Source organism: Paramacrobiotus metropolitanus, unplaced genomic scaffold, assembly GCF_019649055.1.
Source record: "Paramacrobiotus metropolitanus isolate TYO unplaced genomic scaffold, Prichtersi_v1.0 Parri_scaffold0000071, whole genome shotgun sequence".
Classification (NCBI taxonomy): domain Eukaryota; kingdom Metazoa; phylum Tardigrada; class Eutardigrada; order Parachela; family Macrobiotidae; genus Paramacrobiotus; species Paramacrobiotus metropolitanus.
Genome location: NW_026570291.1, coordinates 278,153 through 303,858, shown reverse-complemented (window position 1 = coordinate 303,858; position 25,706 = coordinate 278,153). Strand labels below are relative to the sequence as shown.

The window sequence follows — 25,706 nt, the reverse complement described above, 5'->3', positions numbered from 1 at the left end:
AACTTTCAAAACAAATTAGCGGCAAGAGAGAAACCGGAAGCAGAGCCTGGAGGCGCAGAGAATGTTGGGACTTGACTGAGCGTTTAATGCGCTTTGCTGTGGTTTACCATGAAATGGATTCTATGGAATAATTGGTAAACATCAGTAGAAACCTGCAGGTGTCCGAAAAAAATCGCCTGGATGTCGAGTAGCGGTATCGAAAATCATGATGTTGTTTCTTCGGTTTAACGTTTTTATTAATATCTTAGAATAACGATTGATAAGTGTCGGTAAAAGATTTTGATGTAACTAAATAACTTTGATACAACTGATATATAACTACTGTAATATAGATATAACTGATATAAGTCGTATAACTGATTTTGATATCTATATAACTAAATAGCTTTGAATTTTTACTGAATGTACTAATTTAACGCTGAGGCGAAGTACAATAACTCTATTAATGCATGATTTTAAAATGATTGTTATGATTGTAAATTTGCAGTAATTTACCCATGCCAGTTATGCCAACGTAATGGTGTGTCTAAAACTGGCTACATTTGAGTAAAACAGTAACAATAAAAGGTATATCACTTATGTCATTTTTATTGTGAAAGATGGGTTTTGGTAATGGGTTTTAGGGCTTTTAGATATAAGTTACAACAATTTTACAGAATATTAGGCGTGGGTTATCGCAGTTGCCAAAAACAGGATATTTAGTAAATTTGTCGGTTTTTGAACTGTAGCAATCGAATCTCGTTACGAAATAGCGGGATAGAGTTTGTTCCAGTGTGCGCAATGTACTTTATGCATTGTTACGGGGCGGCAGATGTACGAGCCATGCAATGTTACGGTTGCGAAATGTTGCAGTTGCGAAATGTTGTGGCTGTGAAAGGTTTCAGTTAAGAAATGCTGCGGATGAGAAATGTCGTGGTCATGAAATGGATTCGGTGAAATGTTACGATGTGAAATGTCGCGTTGTAAAATGTCGTGATACCCTATGCTGCCTCGCTCCACTGTTAAAACAGTGTTGAAGTTTTTGATTTACATAGCGGTCTATGCATTTAACTCCATTTATGTTATGATAGTTTTTTTTGGTTGATACTTCAGTATAGCATGCGACCATGATTGATTTACTGATTTGTAAACTATTCGTATGATGAAACAAAATAAAATCCTGTTGCTTCCGCTGATAATAAGAATAAGCGGGATATATCCGCCAATCGCGTCTCTGCTGGGCTGGCTCAAATTTTAGTTGTGGTCAAAGTATGGCCGGGATGTGTTGCAGTTTGCAAAAATTTTACAACATTACTACAACATCCTGGAATCTACGACTACGATTGTTGAAATCGTTGAAATCCCATTTTACGACTACGATTTGTTGTACAACTTTTTCTTACAACTGAAGTATAGACCTAGCATATATATAGATATATATAGAATTCGAGTTTCGGTTCAATTAAATGCGCAATCTCCCATCTCCATCCATCACCAATGTGTTACCGGTACCATAGCAGTTATAATTTACTGCGTTTTTCTTGTGATTATATATGTATAAGGAAAAAGCACCGGTTAGTAAAACTCTGCTTCTGATCCCGTATCCCTCAACTTAAAAGCTTTGGGATAAGCGATCCCTGTTATTTTCTAAAATGGCGAAAAGTTGAAAGTTTATCATCCTGGTGAAAGAAGTTGTGCTTCTAGACTCTACCTAGTCTGTAGTCTATTGTTGAAACACAATCGGAGAAGTTTGTTGGTTATTGGTTATTGACAAAAAGTTCGTATTCAACCCCACATCGACCATGGCCAGTTTAATCAAATTCAAAGTCTTAACGAAAAATTTCTGCTTTTTAAACATTTTATTGCAATAAAAGCATGAAGAACGAGATAATAAAGCTCCAAACATGAATAAATCGCTATAAGAAAAATTATGACCCAGTAGCACTATTATGTATGGTATCATGCGCATCTGCTGCACGGGCAAAAAATAAAGCTCAAAGCGGATGGTTAACGCCAGTGGCGTACGCGATCAGCAAAAATCAGCGAAAAGCAGCACAATCAGTATAAACACATTACATCCCCGGCAAAAAAAAACGGCGTAACGTCCGCCACACCACACACGATTCAAAATTACACAAAGAGTATAGTTGAACAGATTAATCAGTATAAACAAAATCCAAAAATTCCGTCTTTGGTTAAATCCCAGACACATCCCTTTTGAAGCTTAAACAGGAACATTTTTCCCAACAGGAGATTCCCGCTGTGATCCAGCGTTGTCCAGATGAACCGGCAAAGATAGTCAACGTTCCCGAAAAAGAGTATTCCGACGAGCCGGCAAATTCCGTTGCAGTAATTTGGGCCGTTTCATGTTTCCCGCTATTTTTTGAAATTGTGTAGGAGAGAAGTAGAGTAATGCCAATTTATAAAACAATGTTAAAACCATTATGATCCAACCCCAAGCGTATCACAAAATTCCTCACGGGAGCCACGCGTATAACCGGCTGCAGCGCAGATATTATAGTACAAGATATAATTTTTATTCCCATTCCGGTTGCAGTCGTGGAACAGCGGTTGCGCCCGACAGATTAATGGTTCGTGCATGCGGCAGCATGTGTAAGCGACTGTAGCAGGTCCAGCGATTATAATCAGTCTCATCGCTGGAACTGGTCATGTCCGACTCTGTAAAGTAAAAGTGATAATCCCCTGTACCGCAATGCCGACATCGTAATATGTGTGATGCGCTTGATTGGTGTATTTGTTTAACCTACCCAGCCCGGAATCATAACTGCGGCTGTGACGGTGATGCGGTGCGAAGCGCTGCAGTGCCGGTGTCGCCGCGAAGTTCCGTCCGGTGGCCATCTTGAAGTTGGGCTCGGTGGCGGCGTGCTGGCCGGCCAGACCCAGTGGCAGCGGGGTACGGTAGCCGCCGTTGGGACTTCCGCCCACCGGGGAAGTGATACCGTAGCCGGCCAGTCCGGCATTCGCCATATCGGCAAAATAAGCATCTATTCCAAAATAGCAAAGGGATTATTAACAAACACGGCCAAAATTTCGTTTACGTAGATAAGTGAAATTTGGATTATAATTTTTACGTTACAATCAGTTAGCTATAAACCTGTCACAAACTGTATTTGATTTTGTACTTTAATTCAGCTTAAAGTTTTTACAATTTTGCTTCTCTAGTACAATTCTAATTTTCAAAATATTTCGAATTACTTGCAAACTTCCCGGCAGGAAAACACTGTCACAGTTTTTCTTTGTAGATTAATATTTTCGACAATTTTGCACGTTACAATCAGTAATTTACAACCCCGTTTAACTTTATTCATTTTGGTATTTCAGCTGCAATTATTTATCCGCTTTACTAATATGTGCATATATTGTGGCATTAATTCTAATTTTTGCTAGAATTATATTCGAAGTGTTTTACTTTTGGTATTGCACTGTACCTGGATAATGTTGCTGTTCCATCGTTCGGTACAGACCATCCTGTCCGACATGCGCGTGCAGTGGCGCTCGGAAGTTGCGGGTTGTTCCCGGCAGCGCCGTGTGCATCACATCGTAATCACCCGGCAACAGACTGGACGATGGCCGGTAGCCCGGAATGAAGTTGTAAGTCGAAACACTGGCGCGATCATCCATATCGTCAACGTACTCGCCACTCTGTCAACCACACAAGCACACGATTAATACGACCGGCTAATGTTATTGCGTCACCCATCGGAAAATTCCGAAACATTTCTTTATGACAACGAAAAAGGCAGTAGTCATACTTTTGTATCCATGTAGTCGTAATGGTCGGTTCCATGTGGACGATCATTACCGTTATGTAATAACTGCCAGCATAATTAGGCCATTTTTTATATGCATTCAGGAGTGGGCGCGTAGCAGGTACGTATAAAGTGGGGGCAGGGTGATTTCCTAATGTATACAGTCAGGCAGTAACTTTTCTTACCTCGGCAAGTGTTATGTCATTTACGGAATGCAGCTGCTGTTGTAGTAATCGGGGATAATGTTCATCACGGGGTGTAGAAAGAAAGCGCTTCGTATGGACATTTTCCATCATTGCCGGCATCCGCGGCTGTACGGACAGTCCTCGTGTGTGAGTTCCGCTTGGCACTGCTAGATAAAACATCGAGTCATCCGCCTTCATTTTTATCAAGGATTATAATCCGTTTGACGACAGATCTTAATACACTAATACCTTACTCACAAGAGCAACAAAAGCAGAGATTTTATTTATTTAAAGGTTTTGTTGGGACAAAAAGAAGTTGTTTTAAAGGTTTTCTCAACCACACCCAAAGTATCTTAAAATTATAAAAGTTTCTAACGGTTTCTGTAACACAGCGAAACAACTGTTGGGTTTTTAGCGAGAAACTGTTCGCACTAAATAACCACAAATTAAATCAAGTAGAGTTACTCAACTAATTTAATTGTAAAATGGTTAAGAAGCAAAGTGCATTAGTTCATTTAGCAATAACCTCTGATTATTCGGAAGAGGAAGCACCGGTTTATTAAAAAAAATATTACAAGATCTTCTTCCGGTTGGGTAAGGGTAAACAGTACCTTGTGTGGGCAGTTTATTTTTGAGCATATCTAAAGCGACGATATTAATAACCATAATCCAGCAGGGTGTCTCCAAGTGATCGGCTTCTTGCTGGGCAAAGGCAATGTTCGTAAAGCACTGCAGTTCCAGTTTGCGCCGGTCGGGATAAGCACCTTTCATCTCTTTGGCGATGTTCAGTGTGAAGCGTTTCATATCGAATACCTAATAAAACACAGCACACCAGTGCACCATCAGGCTCCAACCGGAATCATAGATCGAACATGCACAGTTCAATGATGCTATATTAAGGGGACAGATAAATTGATCTATGCAAACCAGTCTAATCAAAAGCCGTTATGCCAGCGGTCATTCGTCCGCGATGATGTGCTTATTATACCGGTACAAATTCGCACAATCTGGCTAGTGCAGCCTCAACATTGTAAAGTCATGTTATGCCATAACAATGCGTACCTTAAACGGTTTATCGGCTTCCAGTTGTCCCTGCAGTTTGATCACTTCCGATGAGAAGCAGTTGTCATCTTGGAAACTTCCCGTGGTATTGCGCACGTAAACGGCCGCGGGACTCGCGCGGCGCACCAGTATGTTGCCGTCGTTATCCATTTTCAATTTGATGCCCTGTTAAGATGATCAATAATCCGGTTATATGTCCAATCAGTAAACAAGATCATTAAGTGACTGTTTTTGCCATGTACGGGTACAGAAACAAATAACAGTTTCTGAACGAATTCTGTGGAAAAAAAGCGCGCTGCTGAACCAGTGAACGTACTTGACCAATCAGCTTCTTTGATTGTGTAGTATCCGGATGGCGTTTCGGGTTCTCGAATCCCGACAAGCCGATCCGATATCCATCAAAACCGTCTTCGCCTCCATTAATCGTCAACACAGGAACACGGGCATACGCTTTTGCCACACGACGATTCTTCTCCATACAGATTATTTTCCCCCAAATTTCGTCATCGATGCTCTGCCATTTCTCCAAGACTTCGCGCAGATGATGCTGAATAACAAAAAAAATTTCATAACTGCACTTCAAAACGTGCTGGGAAGTTCATCATAAATTTCTATATATAAGCTGCATTTGTTGCTAAACTAGAAAGATATACAACCGTATTTCTCCAATAAATGTCACGTTATTATGTAGTCTATGTAACTAGCAGTACACACAAATTAACGGTTCAAGTCAATGCTATTAATTCTGCAACAAGTTTTAAAGCCCGGCCAATAAAAGAGTCAACAATCGGTGTGTGTATACACGAGCCATAAACCTCCTCAGCCGAAAGCCCGCACCGTGAAATCCCACCGTGCTTGACTCACCCGGAACAGCACATCCTTATCATACCAGACGTCATCCTCTTCCTCATTGATCATTTCCTCATGGTTCAAGCCGGCTTCTTGACTCTTACTGATGATCTTCTTGCGGGATATTCCCCCGGCCACATTGTGCGCCCCGTTGGGCATGGCCGGACCGCCGCTGTTACTGGTACTGGTGCTGGGCGTCGAACTGGTGGCGCCGCTGCTCAGACTGCCGTTGGCCGTTCCGATACTGCTGCTCTGCGAGTGCGAATGGATGATGGCCGCGTGCAGATGACTGGAGGACGGATTGCCGCTGCCATTACTGTGGTACATGTCCAAATTGTTCAGACCGGACGAGCCGATGGATGAGGAGCGAAGGCCCTGGTTACTGTAAAAGGCAAACGCACAATTGTCACGCAAATGTCATATTCAACTTAAGAAAAATTCTCCACAACCAGAAACTGTACGACGATTTCTTACAGTGCGAAAGCTTAGAATTAGGATCATAGTGAAAGGTAGCGTAGTTGTGGCATGGTTAAACTTAAAAAAGCAGCGACCAGCGAAAACCGTCTTAATTCACCACTTCCGTACGCAGAGTTCAGTCTGAAAGCTTAATACGATTGTCGCCGCTGAACCGAAAAAGTGCTCGATATTTGACAAGTAATGATCTGGATAAATGTCAGTGGCACAAATGTCGTATAGGCTATCATCACCGTTTCAGCGTGTGTACTGCATGTGTATGTGTGTTTTTTCATTAACAGCTGACATGGCAAAGTAGGAAAAGAATCAAAAGAGAAATAAATGGTTTTCGGTGATTCGTGATCGCATTGTTATGATTGCCTTTTCAGCTCCTTGCCAGCATTCTCGGAGCCACTGTGTGCAATGATGAGAATATGTGATCGGAAAGCTGGCCAAGAAAGTGTTACGAAGTTCGGCGAGCAAAAGTTTGCCATCATTTTTCCGCGGCTGGACATAAATCACAATTCAACTGTCAATGTCGAGGCATCGTAAAAATGCACTTTCGCTTCTTGTTCGCGGCAAGCGATTCGTCATCGTGCATTGCTGACCATTTGCCGCTTACTTCTATTCTATTGGTTCCAATTGGGCTTTGCAACACTGCGCTTAGTTTTAACGTTGGCTAATTTGTCAACCAGCATTTTTCGACTATTAGCAATAAAGCAGCTTTCGCGATTCTTCCTAGAAGCGTAATGAGAGGTTGCAAGAAAATTATAATATTAACTTCCTGTATCACAAGGAAGACAACTAGAAGTATTCAGGGTTATCTGGTTATTAAAATATTCAAAGAAGGCGAAGAAATCGAGCTTGCTGGTTCTGGTAACTGACATTGACAATCGAATTCCGGTATTACCAAACCATGGGTATATCACAAGAAATGCGTATGCGCCGAGTACAGCGTAGCCGGAGGGAATTTTATTGCTTACGTAACTGTAGACCTTTTCTCACGCTTATGCAATGCGGTGGCATCTCTCGTCAACCCTGGTCCCCGCAAATTACCAATGCAGACTAATTAATTCACCACGACGGAATGGAGAAACTCTTGAGTTCTTTTCCCCTCCTAAGTCAACCGGATGTGCCTGACCAGTTGACCAAGCCAAAGAGACAACCTTAACCGTGAGATGATGCCGGCATGGACAGGCGCAGAGAGAGCTCGTTGGTGCAGCGATACACACACACACGGCACCCAGTGCGCATATCTGTTTAACATGAAAATCCCAGCGTAACAAGTGATCACTAAGTAAACTTCGTTGACCAGTCATGTACAGTGCAAACGGTAGCTCGAGATGGGGGGCACCGCATCGCGGGCTCTCTCCAATCGCCATTGGCAGGCAACGCGTCGAGAAAACAATCTAGCACAATAGCTGGTAGTGTTTAGTGCGTGCGCATCTGATTGAACGTTTACCACGGAGGGATTTCGCAGGGGAACAAAACCCCGCCAGACGGTGGTTTGTTTAACTGCACTGTCGGTGCTATGTGTATGTGTATTTGTGTACGTGCATTAATTTCCACATGAAATTGAGGCCGAAGAACGACAGACAAACAGAGGGGATCACACGCACATAACCCTATGTATTAAGACACAGGATACGACAATGGCCTTGTGCGCTTGGACATGACATGGACTCTTGATTAATTAGCACGCACACAGCACATGGCATCGCGCCGCTGCAGTGACGCACAAAATCAACCAATTGGATAATAGCATTTGCGAGCCGCAGCTGTCTGCTGCGCTCGCTGCTCATAAGGGTTATTGAAAGAAGAATTGGGCTAATCGATAATTTCAATCAAATTATTCTTATAACGATCCAATTAAATTGGTAGCTTACAAAATTATGCAAGTGAACGAAATCCGAGCGCACAGACATACAAAGGTTAAAGTTTGTCATTAATTTGCCGCCGTCATTTGACAAACTCAAAGACGGTGTTACCTTCTTGATAGATTTTATAGATTACGTACACGCTTACATTTTGCAATGTAAAACGGAATTTCTCGATAGATCAAAACTATTTGCAGCTTATTATTTTAAGCGGCGGATTTGCGCAAACCGGTCGGGCGAAATAAAAATCAGAACAACAGCAAAATCTGTCAAAACTCCAGTTTCTTTAACGGCAACCAAAGAAAGCTTTTAAGTCTGGCATGGACAATTTCTTTCAAAAAACAATAGCACGACGGCGAAAACTGGATTTTTAAGGATCACCTGACAATCTTGACACATGTTACGCAATAGACGTCACCGTATGCCGGTTGTATGGGGCAGCCCAATACCGTTACGCATCTGAATGGTATTACAAGAAGTGCGCGCGTCCTTTGTTGCTCAGCTCGGCTGGAATGCCTGCTTTACACCGCAAGAATTTGGCTATTTTCAGCCGTTTTGCTACCTCTAAATAAACAAGCGGAAATAGCTGACAGACGACTGAAGAATAACAGCAAACCCAAACAAACCCCTCAAGACACATAACAATTGCACTAACGTTGTATAAATTTCTAATTTACATCCTATATGTTTTCATTGAAAATACAGATTAAGTAATGACATTTATTTTCAAGAGTCTTCCGGAAAAACAAAACCGGTAAAAGTTGTATAGACCCTCTTAAGCTAAACTGCAGCAAACAATGCAGACAAATTAAACTCTTACTTCCCTTCAGTAATGTTCCGCGTTGTATTAAGGATACCAACTTATATGCTTCCAAAAACGATGATAATTTTTGAAAAAAAACGTTAATGCAAACCGAAACCATTCCGACTGTTACGCTAGCATTCCAAATGCAAGCGGGGATGAAAATAAACATAAACTAACAAAATTTAAGCGGTAGTCGACCTGCTTTACAAATCAGCTGTCAATTCCACGCTATATCCACTTCAATGCATGAATGCTTCATTGTGCATACTGTACATACAGTGCTTATGAACTACGGCAACTCACCAGTTACATTACGGAATCTTTCCAGATGAACATATTCTCAGACCATCAAGAAACAAATCTACATTAACAAACTTATAAAAAATTTACCGTGCATTTCGCTGCCAATCTGATTGCACATCAAACTGCAACGAGTTGTCATTTGCGCATATCGACTTTCTCACTGGTCAATAATAAAGGGCGATATTCACGCTCAATACACACACACGATTACTGTTTGCTAAAGAAGCTCACCGGGACTTCCATTGGACATGCAAATCCGTCCTCAAAACAGTCAGATATGAATCAATTAGATTTGGTAATATGAGATCAGGTAGGATGGTTGATTAACAAGAGCGGGCAATATTAAAAAAACACACAAGTACTCTGGCCAAATTACAAGTCTCTGATCACTCTCTCGTATTCTGTCTCTCAATGGACAGAAATCTATTTCTAAACATCAACAATGGACAAGCCCGTTCCGCTAGGGCACTAGCTAAAGGAAACACGAGAGTTATTTGTGAGAAATATGCACCGCTCCGCGACTAGATCCACATCGCATGCACGCACGATAAACGAAAGTGAAAATCAAGTGCAGATACCTGCTCAGTAACAAAACCGTATGTACGGCCGCGCACCGGTACTGCACAACCGTCCGCCATTATTTTGTACGTACAGCACCGACGGCGGCTACCGGCGCGCGGATAGTTTACGTAAGAGTCTACCTAACGTTTTTTCTCTTTCAAGTGTACTCTCCATCCAGATTCACCACGCAAGAAACACCAGCCCCAGCTGCATCATCTCTCGAGCAACTCGCACTAGTTCGTTAACCGGTAAGAAGCCAATATAACCAGAGTATGTATGTATTCTCCAGTGCCATACAATAATGTTGAAAAAGGTTGAAATGCAGACATATTTCACCAATCTGGTAGGGGCCACTGCTCATTAATCTTAACTTATGAAACCGATCCGATGTGCTCAATAAACAGTCGTAGAACAGTGCAAAGCATACAGCGCGTTCCTCAACAACCTGACTCACATTGTTCGCATCACAGAAAGTAAACGGACATTCAACAATAAAACGCAGGCAGTGTTCTGTAAAAGCATTGTTTACAATGCTGATGGACATTCTTGGCTTCTGCTTCGCCATAAAAACGACAAACACCGAAGATGACCAGTGGTCAAAGCAACCTTTACCGCATTTTGTGGATCCCGGCAATTCAACCACTCAGTGAATTTGCTATCCTATGCTTTTTCAGTCGCAGGTTGACACTTTTTTATTTACAGACCTAGAAAATCTTTATTGATCGATTTTTTCAAAACAGTCATTGTCGAACGTTAAAACATGCTATTGAGTGGCAATAAAACGACGTCCAGACGACGATGTGGTCTAAATGCAGAAAAACACACTGTAGCGACCGAAGCAGGCGGCAGACGGAATTCTTGACATGTCGCACTTGTCATGGTCAAGCCAACCCGACGAACCCTTACGTCCGACTTCTAGCACAACAGCCAACATGCACGTTTTCGAAGATCCTTTAATAATATGCTGGTTTTTATTTTTAAATCGCCTCCAACGCATAGGTGCATCATAAAAGCGTCACCAGCAAGTACCACTGCCAGCCATTCTCATCACACAATAACACACACGCATATACATGAGCGACCAGTGCCGAAAAAAACCCTATCGCAAAAAAACTGCGTGTAGCACAATTTAGGTCAAAGAATGTCGATCGACGGTACGGTTCTTGTTCTTGTGGTTTAGCGAGTGAAAGCTGACCGGGGTGGTTGTTTTCGCATTAGAAGATCTTTCCTATGTTTTCTTCGACTCACAATCCGAATTGGGTCAATGGGGAAAGATCACAATGAGCAAGCTAGCCATACAGTGTGGCCATCGCGGCAGCAGGCAGGCGTACACAAGCTACGCACCGCCATCTTGTCACGCTTTAGAATGGTTAACGATTCCATAAAAAACAAACGTCACTTTCTGCATTCTTGATGATGGCCTAGGTAGGCTTTAATTACTATCATTTTCACACTTATCGCTAGATGCGTCTGTCTCTTCGACATCTCTTAAACGATTATTAATCACGTTTCTTATTGAATATTCACTTTCTCGTCCAGGGTGCTAATTATTTAGTGGATTTGTATCACAATGTCGCAGTTAGCGGCAAACTTGTAAACCGAAACCGATGGTCACGAAAATCATTTCCGCAGCAATCTAACTTTTCAAAGCTTTAAACCAAGAACTTAAACCACGAACCATTTCCGCGGAAAAACCATTTAAAAGGCATATGTACATAACTGAAATAACTACTTACATGTTTTCGTAAATTTTTAAATACTTTATACTTATTCGAAAATTTCAATACTTTTAAATAAGAATTTCAAATAGTGTTTAATAATAAACTAGCCGGTTGTAGTAACCGGTGATATAAGAAACTGTAAAAACGCCACATGCGGTAATTAAGCGTGGAGCTTAGCGGTTTTTTCTCCTTCGTCTGGCTACTGACTGTGAGAGATCCGCGTGTGGGCGTTGTAAGACGACAATCACGAGTAGGTATTCTTGATTTGTAAGTATTATAACAAACGAAGCATACAGCAGCTAAACGAGCGTAGTCAAGAGGCAGATCTGCATAAAATGTACCGATAACGAACAAACGCCCATTTTCTCTGCTACTACACCGTACAACGCTTGTGACGCACTGGTGAGCTGATTTAACGTTACCAAATCAACGCGTTTTTTCCTTTTTGATTACGACTAGAGAAATCTGTTCTTCTAGATCATAAAACATGCTCGGCGGAACTCAGCAAATGCTGGGACATCAAACATGTAATATTTTCATTATACAGCAAGCGGACGGAAAAAAATAAGCCGGCAATGTAATGTTGAATCATAAGTTTAACATCATAAAACTAAAAAAGGACAATATTATATTCTTTTAACGTTAATCCCGGTAAGATATCAAAGGTATCCTTTGTTTGAATAACCAATAATTAATGCGGCTATGAAATATGTTAGGAATGTTGGTACATGGCATTACCGCGCTGGTACAGTGTATAATTAACACATTACACACTTGCCAAGAACAAACAAAGACGCGCATAGCTGAAATACAGCTCATAATTTGCACGTCAGCAAGCGCTATTATTATTAATTATCTGGCATGATCAGCCATGCCACCGATTAATGTTGGACATATTTCTAATTACTGTTTATTGACTGCCCCTAATGCATTGTTGTGCATTGTAACGAAAAAGTTTCGCTTTCCAACAAAACTGGTTTTTGGCGTCAGTCGTTTTTGTGTTGCATAACGGAGCCGTTCTGACATCAAACGGTGTGAGTTTCAACAGCACCGCACCGGGGATATTATGTTGCCGGTAGTGAGAAGAATTCAGTGAAAATTAGCCAGGTGTTTTGTTTTTAGGAAAAAAACACACACAATCCTTTGCTGACAATTAGGCAGAGAATGTTGATACCGGAAACCGGATTTGGTAACATTTTCCAAACTACGCGTCAAGTTACCGAAGAAAATAAATAAAATACTACTCGAAAGTAAGACAGTTTTACTGCTTTGCCTGCAGTCCGACAGGAATCTCGTCATCGAAGAACATATTATGCAGTAAACTGGTTTGTGTTCGGTGTACATTGTCTTTAGAGATTATGCTAATGATGACCGGATAGGAGAGAGATTCTTACGCGAAGATGCTACTGTAGCAGATCAACCAGATAGGTGTGGAGACATTGTACAGTGGCCTAGTCATTCTACACATAATTGTTAAATAATCTGCTAGACGTTCTCATAATCGGGATTTTCAAAAGTTGCTTATCATGGCGATATATATTGCAGAATAAATACAACGAATCCGAGGCTCAAAGCAAACTATCTGTTTGGTAAAAATATATACTACAAAGATGATCGCTAATCGATCATAAGCCTGGTGAGAAAATTTTCTGGGAGTTTTCTGCTGACACATACTCTGTATGCGTGCATGCAGCATTAGGAGCGATATGCAGCATATGCAGCACTAGGAATATGCATCTAATTTAAATTTTCAACGACTTTATCGTTATCCCTTCATAAAATTTTAACGGTTTAAATTGTAAAGCTTTAACCTTTCCCACTCCAAAATTCTATGTTTCCATTTTTTTTCGTTTACCTGTACGAATATCCGTCATTCATTGCTGCAATATATCCAAACACCAGTACGGAAAGCCCGCCTAATTCCACTGAATCAGTTCATTGTAATAAGTTCAAATATCCGTATTTGCAGCGGAAATTAAAAGCGGGTTATACAGTGATGCAGAACAATGTAGGGCAATCAGAGTGCGCTGAAACGTCTACAGTTTCCAATTGGGAAACAAATGAAGAGATTATAGTCGCAAAACAATTTGTTGGGATTTACGGTTTACAAGCCGTGCATTTCCATAAGACGGATGCCGGTTAAAATCAACCCACCCCAATAAGTCTCGCCAAGTAAGGCGAGACATGCATATATGCAAATATTCAACCCGGTATTCCCGATAATTTTATGCAAAAATATGAAGCAACAATGACGATAACTAATGAGGTGCACAGAGAGATACGCAGTCAGCAGGTTCTAAATACTGCGGAAACCCATTAAGCAGCACGCTGCATGGTAAGAGAGATCAACCGAGGTTCGCCTCAAGAGTTCAGGTGCTGGGCAGAAAGATCTTGTTGAGCAACTGTTTCACCAGAAGTAGCACAATTAATTTAGTAATGCACTACAACTGCCCAACCGACAGCTGTGTGTGTGCGGCCTACTGCAACGTCGTACAGTGGGCAATTACGCTATTACACTTTTCATACAGGTCCAGTTTCATGCAGCATGCTCAACAGCTGGACAGTCGTAGTAAAAACACCAACGATGGGGCTGGTCCGTGCACGGCAATGCAAGAGACGCAGTGAAAAGAGAGTGGAGGATTAAAGATTAAACATGCCGGTAGTCACGATAGGTACGCACTCGCTTAACGATTACATGGTATGCTGCAGTAGTGGACAACTCGTCAAACAACTGTTTTAACTACATGAACCAAAACGAACGCCAACCGTTCTTTATCCGTACTAAAAATACGCTACGCCATTATAGTTTTTGCTTACAAAAGAAACCGCCTAATATTATTTTAGGGCCGCTGGATAGTTTATTGTGAATTTGTGGTCAGTGTCTTATTTGGTTTCCCATATCAGCAGACAGCAGAAAAGATTTCGTTCTCTGTATCTCTACATTAATTGCAAGCGCCAGTCTAATATTTATTTATCATTTGTACATATGTCTATGGCTGTTCTAGCGTAACCTGTGGTAGATAGAAACCTTATAACGTGAAAGCGTTAATAAAATAATACAAAATCTCCTGCCAGCTGATACAGAACATTATTTTAGAAAACCAAGCATAAACTCGAAACTGTTCGCACACGGAAAGCATACTTCTATGTGTATTTTTTGAAAGTTTCCTAACTCCTGCTACGCTTTGATTTATTTTCTAATTCACACGTGTTGTGTTAAAAATATCATGAAAGACCGATGGATATTTAATTGTATTAAAAAATAATGCTCAGCGCAACAAGTCATTCCGCTGACAATAACTGACACTTCGCGCAGATAGAACGACAACAGCTGGACAATCGTTCTTTTATTCTGTACAATATGTCCAATACCAAAGCCCCTCGAGAAAGAATAACCTCTTTGATAGGTGTCATTTTTTATCTTTCCCCTTGAACAGATCGCCATTTAACCGGATCAGTCTGTGACGAAAATGGCAACGAGCGTACTGGCTCGTCTATCTTAGCCCTCTGTCCCTATCACGACTGCCTTCAGTACCAAATCTACAAACGGCATGTCGTGCCAAGTTAGCCAACACAGTGGCTTCTTTGACAATATTTCTCTTTTTAGATATTTAGACGAACGGGATGGAGATTTGTCTCTATCAACTTAGCCTGCAATGACCGCATCGGCGATGCGTTATCAAGCGCAGATTAGCGCCGAGTGCAATTTGGACAAAGCTGGCAGCCAAGCAGCGCCGACTGTCCACTTCCCCGCTATGACTCACCGCTGTCCATCGCGCTCAAGTGGCTAAAGACGCAGGCCCCAGTTTGTATGATGTTCGTTGTCGCTAATTGAGCTCAATTTAATGGCTGAAATACAGTGGGGGGCCTCATGTAATCCGTCACTAAACAGCTCGAGTTGAGTGAGATGTTGTTTAAGGTCTTAGACAAATTATTTCACCGGAAGAGCTCGTGTTCGAATTCCTTGTTAACGACTAGGATCAATGTGAATCGCGAGTTCGCCGGTGAGGTTATAAGTGATGAGACACTTCAAGCAACTCTTTACTGTGTGCGGACTTAATGCAATCGGTATGTAATAGGTTTTTCGCTAAATAGTTGTTGTCTTGTTGTTGTTGTCTTGTTGAACTAATCCCGAGAAAATAGGCCTATTAAAATTACATTATGCTTAAGCGGTACTTAACTTTAACGCTCGAGGTTCCCTCAAAAACTGGACAGCTTAATTTATTGCGCGACATAATAAGGAGCCGGCATGATGCAATAATTACGGACTTCGCACCAAATTCATTAAGGACGAGTTAATGCTTTAATGCGTCAGCTCTTGAGTTTTAACCTCTGAGATTTTGCAAAATAGACAACATAAGCCCTCAAAAAACCATTAATTTTTATGCAACATCGTTTTAGCCAGAAAAATTTATAGAAAAGTAACTGGGAGTCATCAAAGATGTACTTAAGATTTTGCAATAAAGTGCGTATCTTGAAACGTGATATTTTTATATTAAGTAACAACTGCAACTGCACAAACTAATACTGTATAACCATAAATGGCTAACTGGTAAGAAACCCGAACTCACCAGTCACTATTCAATGCTCACAGCGATTCGGGACGTACCTAAAAGCGGACGGCTGGCGCATTACTGGAGGTCCAGCCGACCGTAGACGAATGGCGGTGGGTACGTTTCGGGTGGCGGGGCGGAAAACATTCGGCGGAGGATCGAGAGATCTGGCATATGTTGTGCTGCTGTCACAGCTGTGCATACGGTGATCTAAACAGAAAGGTTATGTAGTCATGCAACTTTATTATGACGAATCACAGTATCTATAGGTAATTTTCGAAATCTGGAAGCAAATTGTGGTACCATGTACAATTGCTAAAATAAGTCACGAAAATGGTAGCTTAGTTTCAATATTAAAATAAAGTGCTTATGGTTAGAGTCAATGTCAGCCCGACACAGTTGTATCTGTATTCCCCCTTTGCATTAGGTAGACAGCGAATGGATACACACAGAACGTGAAAAGGGTATCAAAAACCTTTTTTTATTTAGTAAAAGGTTTAAGAAAGGAATTTTCATGACTTTACTTGTTGCGGTAAAACAATTTATGTCCCATACCTTGGATTTTTTACGACACTATCTGTACCTAATGATATCTTCGATATTTCGTTGTGCAGTATGCTTATAATATTCTAAACGCGTCCGCGTGTCCTTACATTATTAAGGGTTATTCTTACGTTTTGGACTTTTGGTTAGCACTTCGCGCTACATGCAATTATTTTGTGTAACTTTAGTCTTTAGCGTATTGGTGTGCTGTTCTTACGCTCTCTAGCTTGGCAGATAAAATTCCGATTTAACCGATCAGCTGACAGATCACGTGATGGTTTGCGCGAGCGGAAATGATTAGCGGTACTGTTTAACCAGGAATCCAGCCGGTTTTGTCTGGGAGATTCTTTGGTGGGCGGTTTTGCTGCCAGATTTTTGATTTGTGGATTCGTCAGGGTGGCCGATACATGGTGTGAACTGGGCGTGGCGCTTGTCGGCGTGGCATGGAGCGGGCACTCCGGTGTCGGCGCTTTGACGGACTGCGACACCAACTCCACCGGTGGCCGACCGGCAGGCGGGGCCTCGTAAGTAACGTACGCGGACGGCATGAAGAGGTGGAACTGCTCACGGAGTTTGCGACCTATGCAAATGGGAATAACGTGTTACAATATACGGTGCACACGGTGCTATTTTGATGGCGATTGCCTGATAAAGAATAATACTTGTTATTGCACACCGTTCAGGCATTTGTTGATTATCATAGTGCGTTTTAACATAATTATGTACAAAACACGCAAACTGATATTATCGAACGAGATGAACTTGCGGTAAAATATTACTGTGCCGGTGGCAACTTAAACGTCACGCAATACAAATTTTTTTGCTTTATACATAAAACGATACATAAAACGTAAACAGTGTGTAAACATTTTTTATTTAGAAAAAGTTTGGGTTTTTTTATATTTTCTCGTTATAATTATAGCTACTTGTTGCGGGAGGATAAATTCCTTACCACACTGCACTACGACGTCTTCAAATTTTCGTTGTGCGGCTGGTATCATGCGTACGCCAGTGTTACAATCTAGGTACGTATACGGTCGCGTGTGTCATTTTAATTAATTTTTATGTTTTAAAAAAGGAGTTACCGGTAAGTGCTTATGGACCATGCATAAATTACGTACGCAGGTTCCGCAAAAATTATAACCCCGAAAATTTTGACGCAGGTTCCCCGAAAATTCTGACCCCTCCTTAACTGGGTTCGTCTACGTCTGTGGGCCGTCACAGTTTTGACACCCCTTCTCCCCTGGTTCGTCGCTGCGCCGTACTGTAGCTGTCAGTACGTACTACTACGTAGTATAAGAATCCGATGACACAATATTATCGACCAAGCGAAGCGAAGGTCCTCTGTGTTCAAGAAAACAGGAATTTGTCGGTCACGTCGGTCACGCACGTCGGTCATATCGGTCACGCCTCAATTATTTTAAATAAAGTACAGTATGGTAGAACACACCCAAAAACGCTAAATAAAAAAAAAACTTTAAATAAAAAACAATATTTTACAAGAAACAGTTTAAAAGCAAACTCGACAAACAGTTTTATTGAACCTGGTTTCCCGCTTCGCTTCGGTCTTTTAGTGCAAGCCCACAGCGGTGCACTTTCCTAGTTATATTCTGTATTGTACGAAGTACTCTGTACTTGTACGTACGTGCATCCGATATGAAGCCGGTGCGGAAGTACTTACTTTGTTGCAGACTTACTCTTTTTTCATTTTTAAATACCCGGTAGGAGATTCTGGCTGCGGCGTTTATAAGCTTATAACAAATTTTTGAAAGTTCACTACAAATATAAGATTGCACTACAGATAGATTTACTCTGTAGTAGCCAATAGCCATACAATCATAATGCCGACGTGACTTTTCCTTGCATTAGTATTAGCAACAACAGGTCAGCTGACAAGACGTTTACAAACATCTTTACTTTCTACAAGTACATGCAAAGAAATTTCCTGCTGGAATAACTGCAAGGTAAATTCCGCCAAGTTCAGATAAAATTTAACGAAAAATCTATTTCCCCAACTGATTTACTCAGTAAGAGAAACAAAACTTGAGTAAAGTAAAGGCCAAAAGGAAATCCCGGTTGGCTGTACAATACGAGCACACAATTTGCAGCCGAACGTTAACGTTGTGATGTTAACTGCGTTGTGATGTTAACTGTTGTGTATAAGCTAAATGTACCCAATAAAAGGCCGTCCACGTTAACATAGCAAATCATAACAGTACTGTACCACCAAACGCAATATCAAAATCATCTTTATATAAACACTTAAAGAGTCTTTGCAGAGACAACCGCATACTTCAAAAACAAAAAAATAAAGTAATTACTTTTACATTTAACTGTGTAAGATCTGGTCATGCAGAAAAACAAAGATCTGATCATGTATTTCGCCAGGTAAGAAGTGTGGCATACACATAACTGCGCGAAAGTCCTGCTATCCACGTATAGAAGAAAGCCACCTCAGCCGATATATGTACAGACAATAATTCTTGCTGTATTGTCTGTTTAATTATGAATTTTCAAAGACATATGTTAAAGTGTAATTTCGCAGCCGGTTTCGTAATTACGTAAATCCATAAATGCAGCCAAATCAAAATTCTGCTAATTAAAAGCTACTTTAATCGTTTAATCGAGAAACCAGCTCGATCGAGCTCCATATCTAAACAATCCCTGTTTAGACCATGAAAACTGTTCCCGCACTGTACATTAACAAAATAATAGAACATTCCGGTTGTCGTCACTCATGAAATCAAAGAACAAGTGGTCACCTCCATCCACTTCGGCCCGACAATTATACTCACGGAAGCGTTTCATCGTAGTGGGTGCCCAATTAAGACACGATCAGATTATAAATTGGTCGGATATACTCGCAGATAATCCAAGTGCCTAAAGCCGATCGCGGCAGTGTTGCGGCTTCCGGTCGACAATGCAACATACCGGAAACACCTTGAAGATGGCTTTAACGCAGCTGACAATCCACTAACAACCGTCACGGTCTCATACCGCACACACTAATTAATCGTTAATTCATCCCATAATTTTACTCATCAAAAACCCGACTTGGAAAGACATGGCTGAAAAAAGTATCCATGTAATCATTATTAGACAAATAAGCGCGCCCGCCCTGAATGCGCCGGTATCCAAGTATTTCGCGATTAATCAGCGAAATCGGCAGCAAATTACGAAACCGCACCAGCCATATATAATCCATTAATAAACTCATCCAAGCGACTTTTCCATTGTCTGCCGGTGTGACAATGGAAGAATAGTGAGCGTCGGATGCCAAGTTACAACCTTAGCTGGGTTAAAAAGTCTCACTACATTACAGCCGGCTTTTGACGACATTCTTTCATTGCCGCCGAAAATTTTGCTGTACTATTCATAAATGCCTGTTTATCAAAAGCCTAAACTAAACAAGGCCATCGTATTCAGCAAGATTCCAGGCGTTATTAACTTGAGAGAAGTCGAAGTATTTTGCTCGGGCTATGCTGACACGGTGGCTTTGGCTACCATGTGCTATACTTTGTATTATTATACCGGCGTAGATATGTTTTTATTACGTACACCGGCCTCACGTTAACGTGGTCATTTTTCTAATATGCCGTATGATGCGGCATATGTAGGAAGCACGAAATATATTTTTTTTGCAACGGAAACGGTGTTGTTTGCCAGATTGTTAAGTCCGGCGTGGAATTAGCCGGAATAAGTGCTGTTGTTAAGGTGCTTCTTAAGAAATTTAATACGCAGCTGTGTAAAGTGGCCGAAAAGTGCTGCCATGGACCGTAATTCCAGTCGACGAAATGTCGTGTTGAAACTGACTACCTGGCGATTGTCAGGGTCAGGTTCAGTGAGATTGTAGTGCTTTCACGCTTTGTCTTTACAACACTTCCTTAGGAAATTTCTTTTATACTTTCGAGTATTTGTTTCAATTCAGGATAAGTGTAGCTCAATCAATAAACGTATTATTTACCGGAAGAAAAAAAACGAAAAACAAAGTTATTTGGGGTATATATCTTAATGCTCTGTAAAAGTCATACAGTTCATCAAACATTTGTTATGTACGACAGCACGAATGCACAAATCCCTTTTGAGTACGATTTCATTTCCCCACTCAAATTCCAGTTAATTTTTACTGTAGCGATCATAAATGTCTTTATTAATTTAATGTTTATCGTATCTATGCTGCTTATTAAAGTTATTTTATAGTAATACTGTAGCTAGATACATTGTTTCCCGCATGCGCAATTTTTCTTCTTACCTGCCATTAATTTTCAGAGAAAAGTCCCATAAAATTCGCCACATAAAGTTTCACAACAATGATTATACAATCGTTTATGTAGAAATATGTTTATTTTTTGTAGAAACAATTATAACAACCATAACGACGTGTCAAACTGCAACACAGCATTTTATCAAAAATCTTACACTGTATCGTATCTAGCTGGCGGCTGGCATTATTTATAAATAAATAACGGAGTGATGGTCGTTGAAAGAAGTTGCATCTTCGCACGTTAAAGCACAAAATTATCTTTATACAAGAGATCATATTTACCTAACATTTTAAAGTCTAATACAAGATTAAAGTGCTATAAGATTGAAATCATTCACAAGTAAATAAGACGGTGAACGTTGAAGGTTTGAAGCACGTCATAGACCGTCGCACAAGTGGTTTAATCTACCGGTGAAGTAATAATTTAAAAAAAGCCAAGGATTTTTAACGACAAGTTCATGGATGTTTTCACAAGCAGTGTGTGTACTCTCCTGTCAAACAACATAATAACGTTTGATTCTGCTGATAACATATCAAACAATTAATCAAATTAATCTGATGGATTAAATACTAAATAATCGTACACAATAATATTTGCGGACATTACTAAACATTTTTATATGAACTGTTCAAACAGATTCAGCTCAATTAAATACTTAATTAAATAGCCTATTGTACATTACAGTACACGTGCGTTAATCGTGCAATGCATCTCTGATAATATTTACAAACTCAGTTGTATTAATTTAGGCACTCTATCCAAAACCGATTGAAAAGTCATTCGTACGAAAATCGGGAAATCGGGCACGCATCTCGGAGGAAATTTTCCAGTCATACTTATAAAGAATTATTATTATGTGCCGCGCTAGCTGTGCGCCACGTAATACCGGAAATATAAAATGAAACGAAAAGGATTTCGTTAAGTAGCTTACACGTGGGCGGCTTATTCATACAACAATATCAACACCGGTAAGGAAGTTCATTGGCCAATGGGGTATGAATTTCCATAATATCATCAGCCGGCACACCAGCCAGGGGAGCTCCAGACCGGAAAAAGAAAGCGCCACTGACATTCAAACAACATGCCGCGCAACTGTCTTCGCAACCCGGCGACGGCCCGCGGTAGCACGAGTAGAAATGCGATCACCAAAATAATGATGGAATATGTATAACTCCCAGCGGTGCTGTGCAAATATTGTTTCGTTCTACCCTTAACGCAATATTATTGTCAAGCTGCATTGGTTATATGTTGTCGGCATTAGACGTTGGTATTAAATTTGCATACGGAAAGCTGTTGAAATTATCCAACAAATGTAACAGAAAAACAATGAAACGGTTACAAACACATAAACTTCGTTCTTCGAGCTAAATATGCTGGTTATCATGTGCCGAGTTGATTCGGCAAGTATTTATAATTAACACTATGTATATTTTTTTTTTAAGGCCGGACTGGCCAGAGCCGCCTGGAATTCATTCTCAGTAACAACATGCAGTAGCCAAGCATACAACAAAATATTGCAATGATCGTTTTGGCAAACACATTACCAAATTCCAGCGGCATCCAAAAATCTAATGAACAACTAGAAAAAATGCATTGTAAATTATTTATATAAAATAATTATTCTATCGGTGTGCCCAAGTTTTTATGCTTATTTGAAGACGTTAGTTATCATCATAACTGTACGATATGTCTTTTACGAAATTCCAGGGAACAATACGAATAAATTGACAATGAAATAAATAATAAGTAAGCGTTACAGTATGTCCAGTAGATTCATTATTACAGCCACTGATGAATTTGTTTGATTATAAAATTACTTATCGGGATCCCTTAAAATTTTGGTGTGGGAGAAACCTGATTTGTCGATTGCATTTTACACCAAAAAACAGTTACATTAAGGGAAAAGAACAGGAGAAAATCGGTCTCATTACGTTTGCAAACTCCAGTTTTGATAAAAGAACTGTACTGGAAGTGAATGCCGGCTAGCGGAACGTTGAAGTTACGAGTGCATAATTGTTGTAAAACTTTCAATCCAGAATCGTGCAGTTAGTAGTTGTTACCGGTATTACAGAACTTGAGCAATAATCCAATAGGTTATTAGCATTCGAGGTACTTCTATGTAATCTGATCTATAGGAAACAAACACGGTTTTTCTGCACGGCCACAACGACATCGCTCAAACAGTAATTCAGTTTAATTACCGGTATTCGCAAATTGGGTACTGTAATTACCCGGCAGATACAATTACACCTTGCGGGCAACAATATAGCATATTTTACTTTTGGAAGGTATACGAAGCCGAATAATATTCTTAAACCTGCGATTGTTCTTAAACCTATTCTTAAAGTGCGAAAATATTGAGAAATACTTAAATTAAACTGAACGATCATTCTTAAACCTATTCTTCTGAAACTGCGAACATAATGAGACATACTATACTGATTTCTTGCAGTAGACATTTAGAAAATCACATTTTCAAAAATTTGTTTATTACGAGTACAGCAATTTCAACAGAAAAGGTTATGAGAACGCAGGGAAATTACTTACTTGAAAATTTGCGCTCCTGCAGTCGAAGGGTCGTAATCCGCCGGCTCGCGAGTCGTGCCGGTTGCGACAACTGGATGACACTGTGTCAGTCTGCAGTACCACTTGTGAAACACTATTTGCTAGGGCGTTTTTCCAATAATTATCTCCAGCAAAAAAACTCTACGGAGGATATGGACGCCCTCAGCCGGGAGCGATACAGTAAAAATGATCAATTAATCGGCACGTGTGGATGGCATAACCCAATGAGGATATTATAGTAATTCTCAGCAGTAACAAACAAATACACTACATCGATCACGGCAATTGTTCCTCCAGCGCGACGCTGTAGCCGAACAAACATTCACACACCATCGGCGGCACCACTTACGAAATGTGCCGATTGTTTCCTTTTCAACCTACATCCGACTGAGAGACAGAAATGATGAACACAGCAAGAAACCATCCCACAAATTGATAGTCACCAGTGTAATACCCAGCCGGTATATTATGCTCATCTGCATACGCGCATGTACATAAATCCGAGCGGTGTGCGGAAGAATAACTTCCAGCCCGGCTTATGCTGACCAGTATACGTGCTTCCTCACAAATCACAACGTCGCATCTTGAGGCGAACTTGAAGAGTGCGCCGTGGTGCACACAATAATAAAGATCTATGGGGATGCAATGCAACACTTAACGAGTACTGTCTAGGATGTGTTTTTTCTCGAGCATGATTGTCTTTTCCGGTGGAAGGAAATGACGACTTCACACAGCCGTGTGCGATGTGCATTGGATGGGAGTCGTGCGAACAGCGGATATATGCGACTGGTCACTACACCGGTTGCGCGCTTGTACGTACCTGTCGGCACTGCGCGGCTGTGTGAGTGTCCACTATAAAGGAACATGTGTCGCGCTTATGAAAATTAGTGGATTAAAAACCTGCTGGACAAGATTATTACAGTGTTTGTTGTTGTCTGACAATTTGTGTACGGATTGTTGAGGTTAGCATATCATCCCTGTTTTAAAATACACATAATAACGAGTATTAGAGGATTTGTAGTATAAAACATGTGATCCGTCATGTTTTGTCTACGGAAAAATTGTTATTTCCTGTGAGACAGTGCCAACAGTTTATTGCTTATTTTTGAAAACATTTTTTTTAATGTCTAATCCATTCTGTGATGTTGTTGTTGTAAGGAACATTTTCATATATTGCAATTAATCTGCGCGTTTTTTGGACAGATATTAAATAAATGAAGGCAGTTGCTAACATAATAAATATTAGATTTTTGACTCGGGCGAATTGCTGTACCGGCTTTCTTAATTACTGTACAGATACTAGATGAACAAAATACAGTCACCTTAATTTTTTTGGGAAAATTTTTAAGTTTAGTTTTTTCGCTGAGGTTGTGATGTCATTTACTAACACGACAAATACAGTTTAAGGGTGCTGGCTTGACAGTTGACAGTTAGCGGCTTGAAGGTGATTACGAGGAATATTCATATTAATCAAACTATTGAAATTTAAATCAGAAATAATTCACAGCTTGCAAAAGATTTTCCCGCAACAGCGCGTTGTACGGCTCATGCACTTAGCTGTCAATAAATAAAGAAACAGCTATTTATACATTCGTGCACTGCTACGCCTAATTCTGTCCACTTGAAGTACCAGTTGTTATTGTCAAACAATTATATACCGCCGCTGCATAAAAGACATTGTGCAAATATTAACCGTACCGATTTTGGTGGAGCGTTTGTTTAATATTCATGAATAAATTTTTACCTGGTATTAACAGTGATTTCTCACTCATGAAATACATCATAGGAGTCGGTGCTATCACCGCCGCTTTCTTGGTAGCAGATTACAGTGGACCGAATTTGTGTAGATTTCTTCATCCCTGATATGTTATTTTTTTAAAGCTTTATTCTAAAGTTTGTAGGTTGAATCCAGTTATTTACTTTATTTGAAGCTAATAAGTTCAATAACTCTATACATGTACTTACTATACTTCTACAGATACTATGTCACTCTGCAGCATATATTGGCATTGTAGTTTTCAAACCCAAATGGTCGCACATCTACAGAAAAACAAAACAAACCTAAAAACTTAGATGTTCAATATTATTCTAAGATTCAGTTGTTACTAACTCTTGCTCTTCCATCGCGCTTTCGTTTAAAATGAAAGACAGAAATGGACTTGGAAAGTATTGAAAGTAGTGAAGCATTTTGGATACTTGTGTTTAGAAGAAAAAT

At 40.4% G+C, this 25,706-nt stretch overlaps 1 protein-coding gene across 6 annotated transcripts; it reads right to left on the bottom strand.

Annotated features, from left to right (window-relative positions):
* Positions 1-1,819: 1,819 nt before the first annotated feature.
* Positions 1,820-24,180, bottom strand: LOC129594776 (uncharacterized). Of its 6 annotated transcripts, none has more exons than XM_055491569.1 (12): positions 23,474-24,180; positions 16,879-17,241; positions 16,175-16,328; positions 5,861-6,227; positions 5,313-5,543; positions 4,997-5,161; positions 4,546-4,747; positions 3,935-4,101; positions 3,753-3,815; positions 3,429-3,642; positions 2,748-2,984; positions 1,820-2,658 (listed from the first exon to the last, which is right to left on the bottom strand). In XM_055491569.1, the coding sequence occupies exons 2-12, from the start codon at positions 17,207-17,209 to the stop codon at positions 2,516-2,518; spliced, it is 2,274 nt and encodes a 757-aa protein (XP_055347544.1). In that variant the 5' UTR covers positions 17,210-17,241; positions 23,474-24,180; the 3' UTR covers positions 1,820-2,515. The 6 variants fall into 6 exon arrangements, with proteins under 6 accessions (XP_055347544.1, XP_055347541.1, XP_055347542.1 ...); XM_055491566.1 differs by lacking the exon at positions 23,474-24,180 and adding an exon at positions 21,858-21,891; XM_055491567.1 differs by lacking the exon at positions 23,474-24,180 and adding an exon at positions 21,858-21,891 and having other exon boundaries at positions 3,935-4,098.
* Between the last annotated feature and the right edge of the window lie 1,526 nt (positions 24,181-25,706).

Coding starts and splice junctions, on each gene's coding strand:
- LOC129594776 (XM_055491566.1), bottom strand. Junction 4,748..4,996: donor AAGCCGATAAACCGTTTAAG/GTACGCATTGTT, acceptor GTGTTTTATTAG/GTATTCGATATGAAACGCTT. Junction 3,643..3,752: donor ACGACTACATGGATACAAAA/GTATGACTACTG, acceptor TGTGGTTGACAG/AGTGGCGAGTACGTTGACGA.